The sequence below is a fragment of the Sinocyclocheilus anshuiensis genome, unplaced genomic scaffold, assembly GCF_001515605.1.
Source record: "Sinocyclocheilus anshuiensis isolate Anshui unplaced genomic scaffold, SAMN03320099.WGS_v1.1 scaffold3245, whole genome shotgun sequence".
In the NCBI taxonomy this organism is placed as follows: domain Eukaryota; kingdom Metazoa; phylum Chordata; class Actinopteri; order Cypriniformes; family Cyprinidae; genus Sinocyclocheilus; species Sinocyclocheilus anshuiensis.
In genome coordinates, this window is record NW_015554281.1 from 51320 (window position 1) to 69433 (window position 18114).

Genomic DNA, 18114 nt, shown 5'->3' on the forward strand with positions numbered 1-18114 from the left:
ATATATATATATATATAACAACAAATAAATAAATAAATATAACTTTTCTTTGATTTAATATAAATTTAAAAATTACATTTCAGTTAAATTGTCATAAGAATTAACTGAAAAGTAAAGACTTTGAAGAGTTAAAACCAAGTCAAAAGCCTAAATATTGCACATGCATTTTCTGTATAAGTGTAAGTTCTGCTGAATAAAAGTCTCCAAAAACACAATTTAGAAGGGGCATCTTTTAAAAAGGACGAGATAGAGACTCCAGAGTCCACTGAGTTTCCAAAGTGAAAGGGATTTTCTGCTTAAGTGATCACACAATAAAATATAGCACTGCAGTAGCATGCAGAGCTCGGTATGGAGCATTACACAAAGCACCCAGCAATGCATTTCGAGGTACCATCTTCCCCAGGCAACATCCGCAGTACACAAATATGATGTCCATACCCGTATATCTCACTACAGAAAGAAGAAACTCTCACTAGAAACCTTTAGATGCACACACCACGAGGAAAAAGTGCAGTCTGTGCATTACTTGTTGAATGTGTAGTGGACCACAAAACTGTGACTAACTGCATGACAATGTGTGTTCTAATGTAAAAGAGAAAGATGATCAGAAAAACAATCAAAATAAATCAAATTAATAACAAAAAAGAAAATATAACCAGCATTCAAAGGGGCAGTTGACCCAAAAGATTTACTCGACATCTTTCTAAACATGTAGGCATTTCTTTCTTTCGCCGAGCACAAGAGATGATATTTTAGAAAAATAAGACTCAAACTGACTTGTACAAACAACACAGAGACAGTTCTCAAAATATTTTATTTTCCACAAAGGAAAAAAATTGTAAAAGAAAGAAGGTAAAAGAAGATATTTTGAAGATTGCTGGTAATCAAACAGTTGGTGGTTGCCATTGACTTCCATAGTATTTTTTTTCCTACTATGGAAGTCAATGGCAACCACCAACTGTTTGATTACCAGCAATCGTCAAAATATCTTCTTTTATATTCAACATAAGAAAGCAACTCATACAGGTTTGGAACGACATGAGGGTGAGTAAATGATGACAGAATTTTCATTTTTGGGTGAACTATCCCTTTAAGGCTAATGCAACCCATTAAAGAAAGTTGCATTCATTCTAACATTGTCTCCTCCATCATGCAGAGTTTTTCTCCACGCATTGATTAAAGCATTTACCCAGTGTGTCTGAGTGTGTGTGAGTGTGAGTGTGTGAGAATGCTTAATCTGTCCTCTGACTCCATGTCACGTTCTGACACGCCCAAGCTGCTATCTCCATGCAGAACTATAAGTGCTTCTGCCATCTCAATTGACCTTGCTAAATTTGGTGCATCCTGCAAAAACTGCAGTACAGCAATTGCACAGAAAAGCATTTCTAGCTGATTTTGATGATGAAACTAAACTAAACAGTGAAGCACACCTGTATGATTTTTCAATAAGCTCCGACACTTGCTTTGAAAAAAATACCACCACAAATTGCACGAGAAAACATGAAAGGCGTGTGTCACACAAACTAATTCCATCATGCACAAGTCACTGTCATTTCACTCCTCTTTAACTCTCATCATCTTCCTCCCGTTTCTATCTCTCTAACGTGCGGCATGGTGCGGAGAAATCAAAACTCTGTCACATGGGGCTGCTCTCGTCCTATTGGACGAGTCCTGGCCTTGATCTAGGTGGCTGATTTGTTGTTGCTAAGCAGTGAGGAACCAAACTACAGAAAAGCCTAGGTCCTGACTACAGGGTCCTAGCGCCTTCGGTTTTGGGTCTCGATGTCCCCCCTTTACTTTCTCCCTCCTCGTCTCCCCAATCTCTCCCTCTGCCACACCTCTCCCATCTTCCCACCCATTGCTGCAGTGCAGTAAGGTGTGTCCTCTGCAACGAATGAAGAAACGGCTTAAAAGAATCAAACCACAAACAGAGCAAAAATCAAGCAGGTCCGGAGTAAGCGTTGCCACATGGCTAAGAGCAACAACACAGAATCGACATCCTAAAAAAAAAACGAGCCCTTCATAAAACTGGTTTTATTTTAATTGTTTGAAGTGAGATATTACAAAAGTGCTCAGGTAAAGTTTGCATAAAAACATGCCAAGTTTGGTTCTGATTACAAGATGATAAAGTCTTATCGCAAAGTGATGAACTTCACTCCAGATCATGAGATCATATAAAACGAATCTGACAGTCTCTCGCTAGTTACCTAACCATCAAGTCAGACAAAAAAAGCTCACAACAACAAGCGCACGAACTCTACCCTTTCCTTCCCTCCTGCTCTCTCTCTCTCTCTTCCAACTCAAATTCTGAGCACTTTTTCCTTCCAATCGTCTAATTGGCCAACAAGTTTGCCAGCTCAGCTCTTCTGATTGGCTGTTGCTAAGCAGTAGGCAGTTGGAGCTAGACGTCTGGCAGAGTTTGCACCAGGCAGTGGAGAAGCAGCATCACCGTGAGTGTGTATTTGTGTGTGTAAGAGAGAGGGCACCTCAAGCGAAGTGCTCCTTCCAAAAGGTCCCTCAGGAATCACCAGCAGTCCAAAAATACACACACCGAGGCAAAGCTGAGCTACATTAGTCTATAGGCCATACCTGGATCCTGTTCGCCAAACCAATTTAAAGGAGAACACATATGTACCACAAACTAATTCAGTTATCTGTGCATTTAAACAGCAATTGTGTTGCCTAGTCTTTGCTCTAACAGCAGTCTGGAAGATCTTTACAATATGTTGTTGTTGTTTTTCTTCCACCTAGACTTAATGGACTGAGTAACAACAAGTTGATGAAAGCATCTTTATTACAAGTGTTCCCCACAATCTTTGCTTTTGTTGTGAGTAGATCTCTCCAGGGTTAGACTCCCATTTGCCAGTCAACCATGCTGTGCAACACATAAAACTGTCCCAGGAGAACACCATCCCCCAGTAAAACTGTTCCATGTCATGGGGAAGGCCTGAGGGTAATGATTATCATCGCTGTGTTACTGAGAAGAGAGCACAAAGGTCTGGTTCTTGGTTCATGCATTATCAATAAAAGCCAGACACTTGTTTGTTTGTTTACATGTGATTGATGGTTGCTTGAACACTGCACATAAATGCATGAGATGATTTGATATTGAGGACCATGGGGGGAACATGTAGAGGTGTGAGCGAGTGTTTTATCTTGGCAGCAGGTGTGAAGGCAGCTGCTACTCTCAACCCTGTAGAGATACCGAACCAATGCAGTGTTAAACACACTACACACTATTCCCTCGAGTGTGCATGACACATATAACTATGCCACCAGAAACAAAGACCAGCCCCTCCTTCCAGTGATGTATGACTACTGTCAAGACAAAGTCCCAGGAACTTCACATTAAAGCACCATCGCTGAAGTGGTGTTTAAAACTGGACTTCCAGCGGGCTATTCATACACACAGATAAAGCATCTTTGCACTGATCATTTTCAACATATCTTGCAGTGCATGGAAGTTGACACTCATATAAACCCCAACTACGTTTTTTTTTTTTTTTTTTTGCTGTTTCTTGAGTAAATGACTTTGTGGTTGATGCAGAGTTGCAAAAAGCATGCATGATATTTTTAGTTATTTCCTCTATAACCTGCAAAATATATGAATCTTCTCTTCTTTGGGCTGTTTAAAACAAGCAGCCTTTTCAATATCTAACTGAGGTGGTCTGTGCCATGCAGGTGTGCAGATAACTGCTACTACATTGCTATCAGCAATACCAGAGCAAGTGCATGTCTCATTCATTCAAAGATGTTTTGAAGAAAGTTATTAACCAAACAGTTTTTGTGACCTGACTTCCAAAGAAGAAACCTGATACATTTCTCAAAATATCTTCTTTTATGTCCCACAAAAGTCTCAAGAATTTCAATTTTGGGTCAAATATCCCTTCATATTAAAAGCTCAAATGCAAAAATTTACAATTGCAAATTTGCAAATGTGCAAGTGTATGTCTCAATTATTCATAATTTTGCACGAAAATTGCAGATTTTGCACTTTTAATGAAAACGGATTGTTTACGTAAAAATTTAAAATTCTTGAGACTATCTTTTGTTTGTAACAAAAACTTTAATAACATTCTTCAAAACATCTTTTGTGTTTCACAGAAGAATGAAAGTTGTACAGGTTTGGATTCAGTAGAACAGAAGTAAATGAGTAAATGACAGAATTTTTCATTTTCATGTGAACCATCCCTAATATCCCATAAAAGCAAAATCAACATTTTTGTGTGTAAAATTAATTTCCCTTAAGTTAAATTAGTTAACTTAATTAAAATAATTTTTAAAAAAAAATTGTAATTAATTAAATGATATATTGTTTATATAATTACATAATTATATATTAGAATATTTTATATATACAAAAGAACAATATAACAAAATATTAGCACAAAAATATTTACAAGATATCAATAAAATATTTCTTGATAAGTTCCAAAAGGTGTCTGCTTCAACACTTCCTGAACATGATAACCATAAACCGGAGTAAAATCTATATATAACATTTTTCAGATGTAACAGAACTGTTCGTCTTTTGCCTTCAAAGGTTTTAGAAGAATCCTCAGCACTGGCAAACCATATCCACCCTAAAATTCCTCGCTGTAACTCAAGCGAGGGTTTCCTGCTCCTTCTCATGCTATTTTCATTTTCATTTTACTTCGACGTGTTGTTGCTTTCCTATTTCACCTCTTATTCTAAAGCCTGAGCCTGTAATTATCAGGACCTGACTCTGGTCGTGCCAACTTGTGCTTGTTTGGAAAAATCCCCCATCAATGGGTGCCCCACACATCGATGTGACAGCATGTCGATGGTAAGGCAAGGTGTGAGAGATTTTTTTACTGCAGTGGAGCAGATCAGGTGTTCCCAGTGATATTATCAGCTCCTGTGACATATTTGTAGAACCAGTATCTCCACCAAAAACAATATCCAGCTTCAGCTAAAAGAAAAAAAAACTTAACATTTTCACAAGGTGGGCGAAAAACATTCACCTTTAAGCTCCAAAGGTCTTAGACAAAATGTTAGATTAAAAAACAACAAACTAAAGCACCAAAACAGTTTCAATTAGTTTTAAAGCAAGACCCCCGAGCTCCCCATCCACCTATTCGACACTGCTTCTCTCTAAGGTGGGGCAGAGGGCTCGGATGCGGTAACACACTGATATCACATCCAGCAGAGCAGAGCGACTAATTCCCGCCACAAACAAAAACAAAACATCTGGAAAGTTGGAGCGCGCGTCTGGGCGCGGGGAGACGCGTCTGTAGTTGCGCGCTGAGCAGCGGTTTAAAGTGCGTCGGCGCAGCCTCCAGAGACCGCAGTCTACCGACGGACACCGGCTTCCTTTGTAATAACTGTAGCATACATAGAGAACGAATGTCTGAAAAAATATTTCCCGTACAAACCTATTAAAAACGGCATTGTTAATGTTACAGTTCAAAAGACGTCTCTCTCCTCTACTGGTACAGTAAACTGTCGCTTTTTGCGTCTTTAAGTGTGTTTACAAACAACATTGTAGTCAGACTCAGTCGGGCTGACATGCATCGCACGCCCACACTCAAAACACTGCAGCAGTGCTCAAGACAGGACGAGCATCCTCAGGCTGCGACAGCAGTAAAACAAGTTTCCAACTCCAGAAAACAGTTCCGTTTATATAACATAAGGCAGTGCGAGTATATAAGGTGCTCTTTAAGTTCACAAACACACACTCAAGCCATCGAGTGCGATAGGAGAGATAAGCGTTCTGCACTGGCTCAGAGACTGCTGTCAGTCATCTGAATCTCCATAGTAAAAGGAAAAAAATCCTAACTCAACAGATTTTTGCGTACAAGTAGCCATATTATAAACGGCAGCGTCAAGTCGATCTAAAATGTTCTGCTGTCACGCGGATTTAATTTGGTGATGTAAATATTTGCACATATTTATACCCTCTTCTTGGCCCAGCAGGGAGAGGTCGACTGCTGCAAACGTCCGCCCAGCACGAACTCCAGCTCGGCTGCCTTACGCAAACTTTACTAAAGTTGAATAAGACTACAGAAAGCAACGTGACAACCTAAAAAGCGTGTCACGCTCAGACAAACCGAAAACTTCTGCTATGACTCGGTGGAAACTGCCTAACTTACCTCCGCTGCTTGTGGAAGTTTGCGTCGCTGTCTCCAGACGGCTCTTCGCTCTCCCCGGTCGAGCCGTACTCGTCGTCCTCTACGGTCACTTCTCCGATGCCAGGGGCTCCTCCGACGCTGTCCAGTGGCCGCTCCATAACGGCAGCATGTTCCGCCGTCTCGGTGTTTGGCGTCGGAGCCACTTCGAGTTCTCTCTCCGAGAGAGACTGACTTTGCAAAGTAACCGTTAACGTTCTCAAAACAAGCAGCAGCAGCAGGGATGTGCATACGTTTCCAAACTGAAACCCCCTTTCCATTGGGACAAGTGGCACATGAGTAGTTAGACAATCACATACCAAAATAAAGTGAATTTTAAAAACTAGTCTATAAAAGGCGTTTTACAATTAAACTCGTAAGCTATTAGATCTCTTTCTGTTGTCCTCTCTTAACGTAAACATGCACTCAACAGCACCATGTTATTCCCTTTATACATGACGTTGGCCGTGCTGTGGTAACGTCAAGCCCCGCCCCGTATCCAAACGCCCATTGGCTGAGCATGGAAGCAAATCCCTGCAGTGTGTGCTGATTGGTGCTAGCGTTTGTCAATCTTCACCGCTCGTCTACTAAGCAGATTTTGATTGCGCCCTACAACTGTCTTTTACAGTGCAGTCTGTTGACGTGGTCGGCCCTCTATCCTCTTCATTCCATTGGGCGCTTTTCTTGTCACCCAGAAATATAGGCGGGAGGAAAGGCAGCCCAGAGCGGGTATGGCCATCTTCTTAAGTATATTATTGGCCACACCGTAGAGTTTTAGCCAGAGAGTTGCGACAACTCCGTTCACTCCAATGGACCAGTTTTTTACAGCAATGGCGGATCGTGGAGCCGCTCAATAGTTCCCGGAAGTTAGCGCTCATACTATCAGCGCCGTAGAGATGCAGCAGAAGAGACTGCTGTGATGAACTTTTAAAAGGTAAGACAGTTATAGAACAAAATAGTATATTATCAGCACAGCTAATCAAATTACCCTGTGCATTAAAACAGATTATTATTAGATTATTCCTCACTTAATTAGTAGATTTACGGGATGTTATTCATTCTCTTCATGCAGTTTCATCCATCGTTGTGTAATTAAGGCTTTTAAAAGTGATTTTGCTGGTGGGGAGTTATTTAATAGACTTGGATATATTGAAAAGGATGCAGATGGACCTAAGTGAGAATGAAAAGTTTGAAATAGACGAGCAGTTTTCATTTCAGAATCATGCTAGGCTAAATTTAAAAAAAAATATTATATACCACTATATTATATATATATATCACAGTAAACCTGTACATTATTACTGTATTTTATACTTAAACGTCTTAGCTACTAAAGAAGTACCGTGTTGAAGGAACAGACTGAGCAGTGATGCCACAGGACTGCAAAGTGATGGAGCATCACTTAACCATTTCTCCTGTTTTTTCCCTTCGCTATCTTGCTTTCAGAACAAGAACCACCTGAAGACTCCCTGTAATGACTCTTATTTGTAATGTAGAAACATTCATTTTCTGTAAAGCTGCTTTGAAACAATGTGTATATTAAAAAGTGCAATACAAATAAATGTGAATTGAACAAAACTTGATGCATCATTTTTTTTCTCCTCTCCAGATCAGTAGGGAAACCATACATTCACACTCCTTTCTGTGAGTGACTGGAGCACTCCCATGCAGCACAGCAAACTATGGAGAGACTGTTCAAGGACAACAGGTTTTATAGTTTATTATAAATGTATAAATCGATTGCTGTAAATAAGTGCATAACAAAAGTCAACATACATAAAATATGTGATTAAATGTGTAAAAATGTTTTAAGTTGTTTTAAATCGGAATATACTACAAATATATTTTTATATATTAATAACTGAGGGGTGCACAAGAATCAAAAACATTAAACAAGATTAGTTTTCACTTAATAAAATACTGTAGCAAGTCTGAAAAAGTGTGTTATGCTGTCAGGTGTGATTTAAGTCAAATATGTTCTGTTCCTGTTATATTTATATAGAGAGGCTGAAGTTACCTTGGCAGAAGACCATGATGTCGTTTATATAGCAAACACGGACTTTTACCATGGTAACTCCCGCCTAAAATATGTTAACAAGGCAGGTAAGGATAGCTGACCACATTAATCCTCAAATATTAGAGGATTTTATCTTTTTAAAACAACACTAATATAACTACATATATATACTACGTATACATTATTTTATAAATAATGTAAATAAATTATTTTATTGTCTACTAATTACCAAAAATCACAGTTCTGTCTCTCCAACTCAATGTATTTCAATTGCCCGCTATGAACTTCCTGGAACTATTTGAGGTCTACGTGAATCACGTGACGATCGAGCGTTTTGGACTTCCGTTGACGCAACTCTCTCTGGCTCTGGCTCCAACATGCTTCATTGGTATGTTTACGGAAGCCGCGAAAGAAGTCTAGTCAACCCATTGGTCTGTTAAGCTGTCAATCAAAATCATCGTTACTGTGATTTCTAACGGAGGGGCTGAGCAAAACTTGATTGGGTAAAAAGTACAAGGATGGAAATAACGACGTGGCCGTTTGTTTGCAGATAAAAGTGAGGTCATGTCTGACAGTTTTAGTTCCGGGACTTTTGGTATGAAAAGAGTAATGTACTCATCCGTTGCGCAAATTGTAGTAAGTTCAGTATTGTCCTTTAATTTTATATTTCGTCACTTATCGGTTTGTAATTACAGCTTAACAACCATAACACTTCTAAAATAATATAAATAGTTTAGGCAACTTCAGCATTCCAGTTCACTTTGTTCACTTTTTGTAGTCATGAAGGCTGGCCATTGCGAAATGTATATGGCGCCCTCTTGTGGTTTGTTAAATAATCTTTTAACCCGTGTTTGGCGTAACTGTTAACTGAGCCACTGAGTCATTTTATAATGTTTTTCTGATTTTGTTACCTGTAATTGTATTTTCAATCATACTCACCCCTGGCATTGATTTTTGTATGTTCTTTCTTGTGGCATTAAAAAAAACGGGTTAAATAAAGTATGTAATGCAAAATAACTAACAAGATACTTTATAGTTGATTGGTCCGGTTTTAATATTGATTTTCAGTCTAGAACATAACATTTGAAAACCTTAGTATCACAGTAAAATTGGTAGAGTAAAACACATGCTGGTATTTTAAGTAGTACCATACCCAAAAATCACAGTGACCTCTGTGAAGAGTTTTCATTAACAGAACTGATCAATACATGTACAGAAGATAAGGCTTTCAAGCTGTGCCACCAACTCACTGCTGCTTTCATCCCTCAACAACAGTGTTCGTGGCCACAGGCACATCGAAAAATTATACGAAAACAAAATCAATATCAAAATCGGAGTAGTATTTCACAACTTCAAATAGTGTATTTTATCCAGGGGCAGAATCCTCTGAAATGATTGATCACTGAACTAAACTAACCGCTGTGTGCTGGCAAAGGCCACTCGTTTTGCTTGAGGTTTCACGTTGGAGCGTCTGAGGAAATCTGTCATAATCAATCAACAAAGCAGATTCAAAATGATCATACAAACCCACAGACACTATACTAACGACGCAATAGGGTGTGACTGAGATTTTCTCAAAAGCTGCATGCATTTGTAAGGCTAGGAACTATGCTTTGTGAAAATATACATTTATGGAGGCACAAACGGAGGCCACAATATTCATACATTTGTACAGACGCCCATGTAAGACAACATTCATGGCTACGTAAAGAAGCACAGAAGGCAAACTAACACTGGCGATGTACCGTATGGACAGTCTCTGTAGACTCATTCCCAACATAAGCAGAATTGTCCAGACAGAGGATATGAGAGGAAAAACGGGTGTATCTGAAGGATCTGAGGATCTAATGTTGCATTGTTGTGTGAAAATCCATATTTCATGTGCACAGCCACATGAGAGGTACTGATCAGACGTCTGACGGTTTCTGTAACAGAAAATAAGATAACCTGTAGGGAAAGAGCTGCCAGAGTCTGTGTATTTGAACGGCACTTGAGGTGTGCAGGCTGGTCTATCACAAGAGCAGAGGAAGATCTTCTTAGTTGATAGGAGGGTCTCTAGTCTTGACACTCCCATCCTCCATACCGAAGTACACCCTCTCAGCCATCCCCACAAACAAACCTGTCTCAACCACACCTTATATATATATATATATATATATACACACACATACTAATAAAAAAGAATAATGATTAACAACCAATAACTTTCTATATATATATATATATATAAAAAAAAAGAGAAGAGAGAACATTAATTTGTGCTTAGCAATACATACACTACTGTTCACTGGTTTGCAGTTGGTACTTTTTTTTTCAAATAATATTTTAATCAGCAGACACCTCAAATTGATCAAAAGTATCAGTAAAGAAGGACAGTAAATATTTATAATTTTATAAATTTATAAAAAAAAGATTTATATTTCAATAAATACCATTCTTTTGAACTTTCTATTTATCAAACAAACAAAAAAAAAGTATTACAGTTTCCAGTTTTTCAACATTTCTTAAGCACAAAATCAGCATAATAAGGCCAGTACACACTGCACCAACAGACACGGACCAATGGCAACAGCCTAATATTGAATCGCTGTTTGTTGGGTTTTGGAATATCTGATAAGTGGAGTAACGCTGCTAAAAATTCAGCTTTACCATCACAGGAATGAATTACATTTTAAAATATATATTTAAAATGAATTTTAAACAGTCATTTTAAATTATGATATTTCACAATATTACCATTTACTCTATTTTTGATCAAATAAATGCAGCCTTGGTGAGCAGAACAGACTTCTTTCAAAAAAAAAAAACAACAACAGAGAAAAGGTTTTCATCTGTACTGACCTGGGATCATCTTGATGGCTGTGTTGACTTCTTTCCATTTCTGTGCATGCTCAAACTTCCAATCCAGGATGAAGTTACTGTTATCAGTAACCACTGGACCCTAAAGTTCAACATTGTAAAGAAAAATCATCAGATGACTAGACCATCAATTTCATAGAAGCCCACTACATTCCAAGCTTAATGAGACAATTCCGAGGAACTACATGGTACAATGCTACTTTCTGGGAAATTCAAGGCAAGATTTTAGAAGGAAAAAAACAAAACAAGTCAAGATAGGGAGCATGTCAAAGAATAATATACTATACTATAGTACAATGATGATTAGCCATTCAGTCGTATCCGACTCTTGGCGATCCAATGGGCCAACTCTCGCCATGCTTTCTGATCTTCTACTTTCTTTTTCAGCTGTTCAATGCCTAAGTCTGTCACTTCTAATGATATCAAGCCAACGCGTTTTTCTGCTAACTATGGCAAGCATCATTGCATGTTCTTGTGAAGCTGTTCGCATAACAGGGCTGAAAAAGGTAAGACGCAGTTTTGTAATTTTGCCTTCAAGTGACATCTCTGGTTTTATACACTTCAGGACCTCTCTATTGGAAACCCTTGCTGTCCATGGTATTTTCAAGAGCCTTCGCCAACACTATAACCCAAAGACGTCTATCCTCCTTCGATCGTTTTTTTTTCACAGTCCAGCTTTCACATCCATATATTGATATAGTAAATACAATTGCCTGGACTAGTCTACATTTGGTTTTAAGATTTATGTCTTTACTCTTCCAGATTTGTTGCATGCTTAGCATTGCATTATGTCCTAATGATATTCGACACTTTATTTCAGGTGTACCGTCGCCGGTTTGGTCAATCATAGATCCCAAGAAGCAGAACTCCTTAACGCATTCAATTTCCTCTCCATTGATGGTTACGTTAATTAACCATTCAGATCCAGCTGTAGACATTATTTTATTCTTTTTGATGTTCAGGTGGAGTCCCATCTTTTCACTTTCCCTTTGAATTGCTATTATAAGGTGTTTCGGAGCATCCTCGGTTTCTGCTAAAAAAAAGTTGTATCATCAGCATAACGAAGATTGTTGATATTTCTGCCTCCAATCTTCACACCTATGTCAGAATCTTCCAGACATGAATTCCTCATCACTTCAGCATAAAGATGAAAAAGAAAGGGGGAGAGAATACACCCTTGTTTCACACCCCTTTCAATTCTGAAGCATTTGGTGTCGCTATACTGCGTTCGAACAACGGCTTCTTGATCTGTGTAAAGCGATCTTATCAACTGGGTCAGATGAGGTGATATTCCCAATTTTTGAAGTACCTTCCATAGCTTATTATGTTCGACACAATCAAAAGCCTTACTGTAGTCAATAAAACATATATAGATACCTTTTTGAAATTCATTGCATTTTTCAATGATCCATCGCAAATTTGCTATGTGGTCACATGTGCCACGAACTCGGCGGAAACCAGCCTGCACATCAGGTAGTTCTGTTTCTATGATTGGGAGTAGGCATTGCAGAATGATTTTTAGAAGGATTTTGCTTATGTGAGGGATCAAGGCTATTGAGCGATAGTTGCTACAATTCCTTGCATCACCTTTCTTTGGTATTGGTATAAAAACTGACCTTTTCCAATCTTTTGGCCACTTCCTGGTTTCTCAGACCTTTTGGCAAATTGCTTTAATGGCTGCAGGTGGAATTGGCCTCAGCAATTCCGCTTGGATACAGTCAAACCCAGGGGCCTTGTTGTTTGATAGCTGTTGCATCGCACATATAATTTCTTCATTCAAAATGGCAGGTTCTATTTCCACTGGGTCACAGTTGGGTTGTTCTTCAACACTGGTGTTGGAGTATTATATTGTATACTACAATATAATACCCTAAATAGTGCAGACAACACAAATGTAATGACTTAGTTCTTTTCAACAATAAACCAAGTTCTTTGGGTTGAATGAGTTATTCAAACGAAATCAGGGAGTCCGTATTTTAGGGCAGGACATTGATTTTGTAGGGCTGCAACAACGAATCGATTAAATCGATAAAAATCGATTACTAAAAGAGTTGGCAACGAATTTCATAATCGATTCGTTGTGTCGCGCGACGCGGAGACGTTTGATTATTAAAAAAAAAAAAAAAAACTTTGTATTATAACAGCTCAGGGATGTTCAAGGAGCAACATGTTTGTGCACTTTCTAAAGGTTTTAGTTCTGTTTTTGAATAAAGGGTTGGAAATGAATGTTTTTCTTGCTTTTTTGTTTTTTATCCGATTCATCGATTAATCGAGAGAAGAAGAAAAAAAATCGACAGATTAATCGATTATTAAAATAATCGTTAGTTGCAGCCCTATGATTTTGTTTTACATGTAATGTAATAGAAGTATATTATAATAAGAAGTTAAAAAAAGAACCCTTAAAAACGTAAATAACACAAATGGATGGAATTCAAGATCCATTAGTAAGACTCTCTTACAGCTTTACTGACTGCCATCCTCAGCACAGCCTCTCCTCCAAAGCGCCGGGCAATGGCTCTGGACACAGGCACATACGCCATGGGAATGACCTCCACCGGCACACCTTTCTTCCACTGTTGCCCCAGGGCCTTCGAGTCCTTTCTACCCACACAAGCAATGAAATGACATCACACAAACACATCTCAACTTCTAGTGGAAGACTCTCATATAATTCTAGCAATCACAGGCTGGGTTATGATGAAACATCACCACTGTTTCACTACATGCAGTGATCAGCAGTAATTATGGGATGCTAAATATATACCAAATATTGTAGTTCAAACAATAGTTGGAAATGTCACTTTGGATAAAAACATCTGCTAGACACCACATTCATACCTATAGTCTGCAATGACAATAAAGTGTTTGGCACAACCAGCTACAATCTTCTCCTGGGTTAAGCATCCTCTGTTTTGAGGGAGGAAAAGAAAAGGACATGACGCTAGACCTGATGACACCTCAGGGATTTCACACAAATGAAGAGAAATGGAAAAAATACTTGAATTAAACTTTAATTTGCCAATCATACCCTCCTCCTTTAATCAGCGTCAAAGCAGCATCAACCTCATCAGCTCCATCAATCGCTACATCCAGCTAAAAGACAAAAAAAGACTCTCAAAATCAAAATGATTTATTTGTTAGCTCTTCATTAATTCACAAACCCCCTGCAGTTCCCTCATAAAGCCCCAGGGGTTCACAAAAAACCCAGTTTAGGGAAAGCTGATGTAATTAAATTTGGGTAACTGAACTCTTTATGCTGTTCAGGGTGTCATGGGTACTCATGTGATAAATTAATCCAGTCGTAGTAAAGTTTTTTTAGCAAAAAGCTGTTACTTTATTTCGGCCCAACAAATGTTACCTATTGCTATTCCAGCATCAAAGTCAAATCATATATTTAATTGCCCTTTCCAACATAGCATTGTTTTACTAAACTTTTCCATTCTATAATGTTATCTAAGCTAGTTAAGTTGTCTAAGTCATCTTTTTTACCCATTCCAGCTGCCCATCCACATGCAGTCTCGGCCCAAACTCACCTCAGGATGCCTTTCTAAATCAGACAAAGTGAGACCGTGCTGCAGAATCAGCTGACGGGCCTGGATCAACACAACTCAGTTAAGTTAGTTATAAAACACAGGAGTTTTCTAGTGTTAAATGAAGCTCCAAATGAATGAACACTGACCTGGAAAGACGTGGGAACACACACGATATTCAGCTTCTCCTGTCTGACCCTCTCAGCTAGAAAGAAAACATATTTTACTAATTATCACTGTTAAGAGCTCTAAGCATGAGTACGTAATATTAGATCACGTCTTACCCAGCCTATCCACAGCATAGACGATAGTTGAGCCACTGCCCACTCCAACTACCTGATTATTCTGGAAGAGAAATGAAAAGTCACATTTTATAGCATAAGCATAACCCAACCAAATAGTCATACGTCAGACCACCACAACACTGATAATAAAGCCTGAATTCATTCATTTCAACAGGGTCAGTAAAGGAGGTGCTTAACCTTGAGGAAATATTCTTTAACCCAAACAGTTGATAATGGCACTAGAAACAACAAGGTCATGGGTTTGGTTTTCAGAGAATGCATGAAGTGCTAAAATGTACACCTCAGGAGGTCAAACCAATTTTTATATTCATTTTCAAGTAGGTATATAATTCTTACTTTTATATTTAAGCATGTTACTAAATGTATCTAATAGGCATCTCAACAACAACAAAAAATGTGTTCATGACAAGCTTTTTTTACAAGCTACAAGCTTAATCTCAATTTGGAAGCATGCAAGAGTCAGGTGAGGCTTGCAGAAACCAAAGTTCACTTTGCTAGTCCAGTTTTTACCAGATTCACCTTAATCACTCAACGGACCCTAGTGTGTTACAAACAATTAATTATGTATAGTACCCACAGACTGCACCAGTTAGCTATTTCCAAACATGCTAATCGCTAAAGGTTTAATTTGAGCAGAATTAGCATCTTTATCGCTTAGCTTACTGTGTTTAAAACAACCTGCTGCGTAAATAAACACAGGTGCTCAACTGATGCCACCTGAGCCACACTCACTTACTTACTAACGTTAGCTGACTTCACTGTAACATCCCAGCTAGCATGTCTGAAGCTGAAGTGTTAACGTTACATACTATAACTGCCAAAGCCGTTAGCCATAGCAAATACAAAACACCATTACTGCAGTGTTGGCGCGTATTTTAATAACGCTACGTACATCGAGCATCGTGTTTGCTACGCATGTTTATTCACGCCTCCTAAAGTATTTAAAGCACCCGTTTATCCAGTTAACGTTAAACTAATGTAAGTAGCGTTAATGTGTCACTCGCAACTAAGGTAAATACACAATCTCACCTGTATGTGGGTGTCCACAGCAGCATAAGCTGCCAGTTTTTTGGCCTCTTCAGCCATGAGAGTGCCGTGATGCCGCCTGCTGCCGCTACACACTGTTGTTTTTTCCCCGGCGGAGAGAGGAGAAGAGATCTGCTGCTGCTGAACTCAAGCCACCTCCTCCGCGGCCTCATCACACAGCGCCTCCACGACCAACACAACGAGATGCGTGCCTCAATAACATATGTGCACGAGCAGAGGGGTATTAGAGAAGCTGAACTGAACAGATATTAAAGGACGCTCAACATATCAGCTGTCAGATAATTAGTATTAGTAAGATGTTTTCGTAACAGAGCAGAGTACAGTGGATTCCGATTCTGCGCGAGTCGGCTCTTTCAAATGAATCAGTTGCACGAACCGTTTGAGTCGGATCTTTTCATCCAATTGGTTGAAAATATCAAGTCTGATCTTTTTATTAGAGGGAGAGAAAAAAATCGGTCAACAAATCATCGACTGAATCTTGAATCGTCTCTTTCGGACAATATTTCCGATTCGTAATGAGAATCGATTACATTTGGAGTAAACCGAGAAGGTAACCTTAATAACTGATCATAAATTACATGCAGAAATATGTTTTCGGTAGTGATGGTAAAACGAAACTTTCTAAAGAGGATACAACTGTATTGAAACTGGGTTTATTATTGGGTAGGCCTTTATTGTTTATTTTATTTTTATCACACACGAAATTTGGTTTTAATAGCATTTTATTAACAACATCCAGCCGAGAGTTAACAAAATATATTCATATCAGAATGACTTGCCTTTGAATGAGCCGAATCAAGGCTGCAATAATCAAATGAAAAATAAAACGCAATAAACACTGGTAATTGCTTATGTGCAATATGGCTTGGTTGTAAGTATTATTATTATTATTATTACAGCCACTCTATGAATCAGGGACCACGTGTGATGTAAAGAACCGCTGAACCGGTTTTTTTTTTTTTAGATGACTTGTTCAAATGAACCGATTCCCCCCTAGAATCTGTAATGCTGTCATTAACTATACTTAACATGACCAGTAGAGGGCAGTTTATGCCAACATTATTTTTAATTTGTAGTATGGACAAATAAAAAATAAACTGTGGTAATTAGCAATGAAAATCAACTATAACCAACATAAATAGAAAACAGAGGAGAGCTGAAACAGATGGGTATCAATATATCTCTTTATTTGGCAATTAGCTTGAAATGATCTAGATTTCAGTGTATAGCATACCCTATTAAACCCACACAATCCTTCCAATAAACATGTCTCTTATTTACCATAGTTTTTACATATTGCAGTTTACAAATTTAGCTTATCTGTTTGACAAAATCAATTCGACAATGGATCTTTTTTATGTGCTATATAAAAATCTACAGTATACATTCATGATTAGAAAACAAAATTCAAAACGGCACAGAACAGAACTCGTCAACATATCCCACCCAGGTGTGAGCGATCACAAATTAAAGCTGAATACTCCAATATTACAGTAAATACTAAGAGATGTCCAATGACAAACAGGATTACTGAAGGGAGGTTGTTTTTACACCAGAGGTCTGGACTCAAGGGAAGATAGAGAGAGAAACAGCCAAACAGGAATGCTGATTACGCGAGTGGTGCGAGATGTTCAAGAGAAAACCAACTTTTTCAACAGTACATCTAATCTCTCTCTCTCTCCGAAGCTTAAAGCTCTCCATGACAAGAATCAGTCGAGTCTGCTTCTCAGCTTTCTCTAATCTCATATTGCCTATGATTAAGTGCACAGGTGCTCACTTTTTTGCCCAGAGTTAGTCAAACCATGTCTTTTCTCAATTTGTGCGCCTTCGTTTATAACGTCGCTCTCTCTATGAATGTAACATGGTTTGATGGGGCAAAATCATCCGAGATATCTGCGTCTTCCGACTTCTTTTATTCGGAAAGATCACAAACAACTATAAACGATTATAAAGTAGGGATATAAAGGTACTATACCTTCATTTGACAATTATTTCTAGTTGCTTTTAATAATAGCACAACTAATTACATAATAGTAATACAAATCAAAAGTTTCAATGTCTTATAAAAGGCATGCCTTCTCTGTTTTAAATATATTGTGAGATGGATAGACATGAAAGTGTGCGTTTAAGTGCCTTTCTTTTGGGCATTGTTTATAATCATGCCTGTGTGTGTGTGTGTGTGTGTGTGTGTGACTGGGGAAAGAACACAGATGTGGTGTCATGTGATG

At 38.4% G+C, this 18114-nt stretch overlaps 2 protein-coding genes across 2 annotated transcripts in view; both read right to left on the bottom strand.

Annotated features, from left to right (window-relative positions):
• eif2ak3 (eukaryotic translation initiation factor 2-alpha kinase 3) overlaps positions 1 to 6691 on the bottom strand; it is a 31185-nt gene extending 24494 nt beyond the window's left edge. Inside the window, exon 1 of the mRNA XM_016464231.1 lies at positions 6114 to 6691. Coding sequence (XP_016319717.1) covers positions 6114 to 6409 — 296 coding nt within the window. The 5' untranslated portion in view covers positions 6410 to 6691. The remainder of the gene's footprint in view (positions 1 to 6113) is intronic.
• Positions 6692 to 9180: 2489 nt separating this feature from the next.
• rpia (ribose 5-phosphate isomerase A (ribose 5-phosphate epimerase)) lies at positions 9181 to 16170 on the bottom strand. Its single transcript, XM_016464232.1, has 9 exons — positions 15869 to 16170; positions 14819 to 14879; positions 14684 to 14739; positions 14538 to 14597; positions 14033 to 14097; positions 13843 to 13911; positions 13464 to 13605; positions 10987 to 11086; positions 9181 to 10279 (listed from the first exon to the last, which is right to left on the bottom strand). Exons 1-9 carry the CDS (start codon positions 15923 to 15925, stop codon positions 10182 to 10184), a joined length of 708 nt encoding a protein of 235 aa, XP_016319718.1. The 5' UTR covers positions 15926 to 16170; the 3' UTR covers positions 9181 to 10181.
• Positions 16171 to 18114: the final 1944 nt, after the last annotated feature.

Bases quoted from the DNA above. Each gene is read 5' to 3' on its own strand.
- rpia (XM_016464232.1), bottom strand. From the start codon at position 15,925: ATGGCTGAAGAGGCCAAAAAACTGGCAGCTTATGCTGCTGTGGACACC. The intron at 13,912-14,032 runs GTATGATTGGCA...CCCTCAAAACAG, and splicing joins ACGCTGATTAAAGGAGGAGG to AGGATGCTTAACCCAGGAGA. The intron at 13,606-13,842 runs GTATGAATGTGG...TTGTGTGGGTAG, and splicing joins ATTGTCATTGCAGACTATAG to AAAGGACTCGAAGGCCCTGG.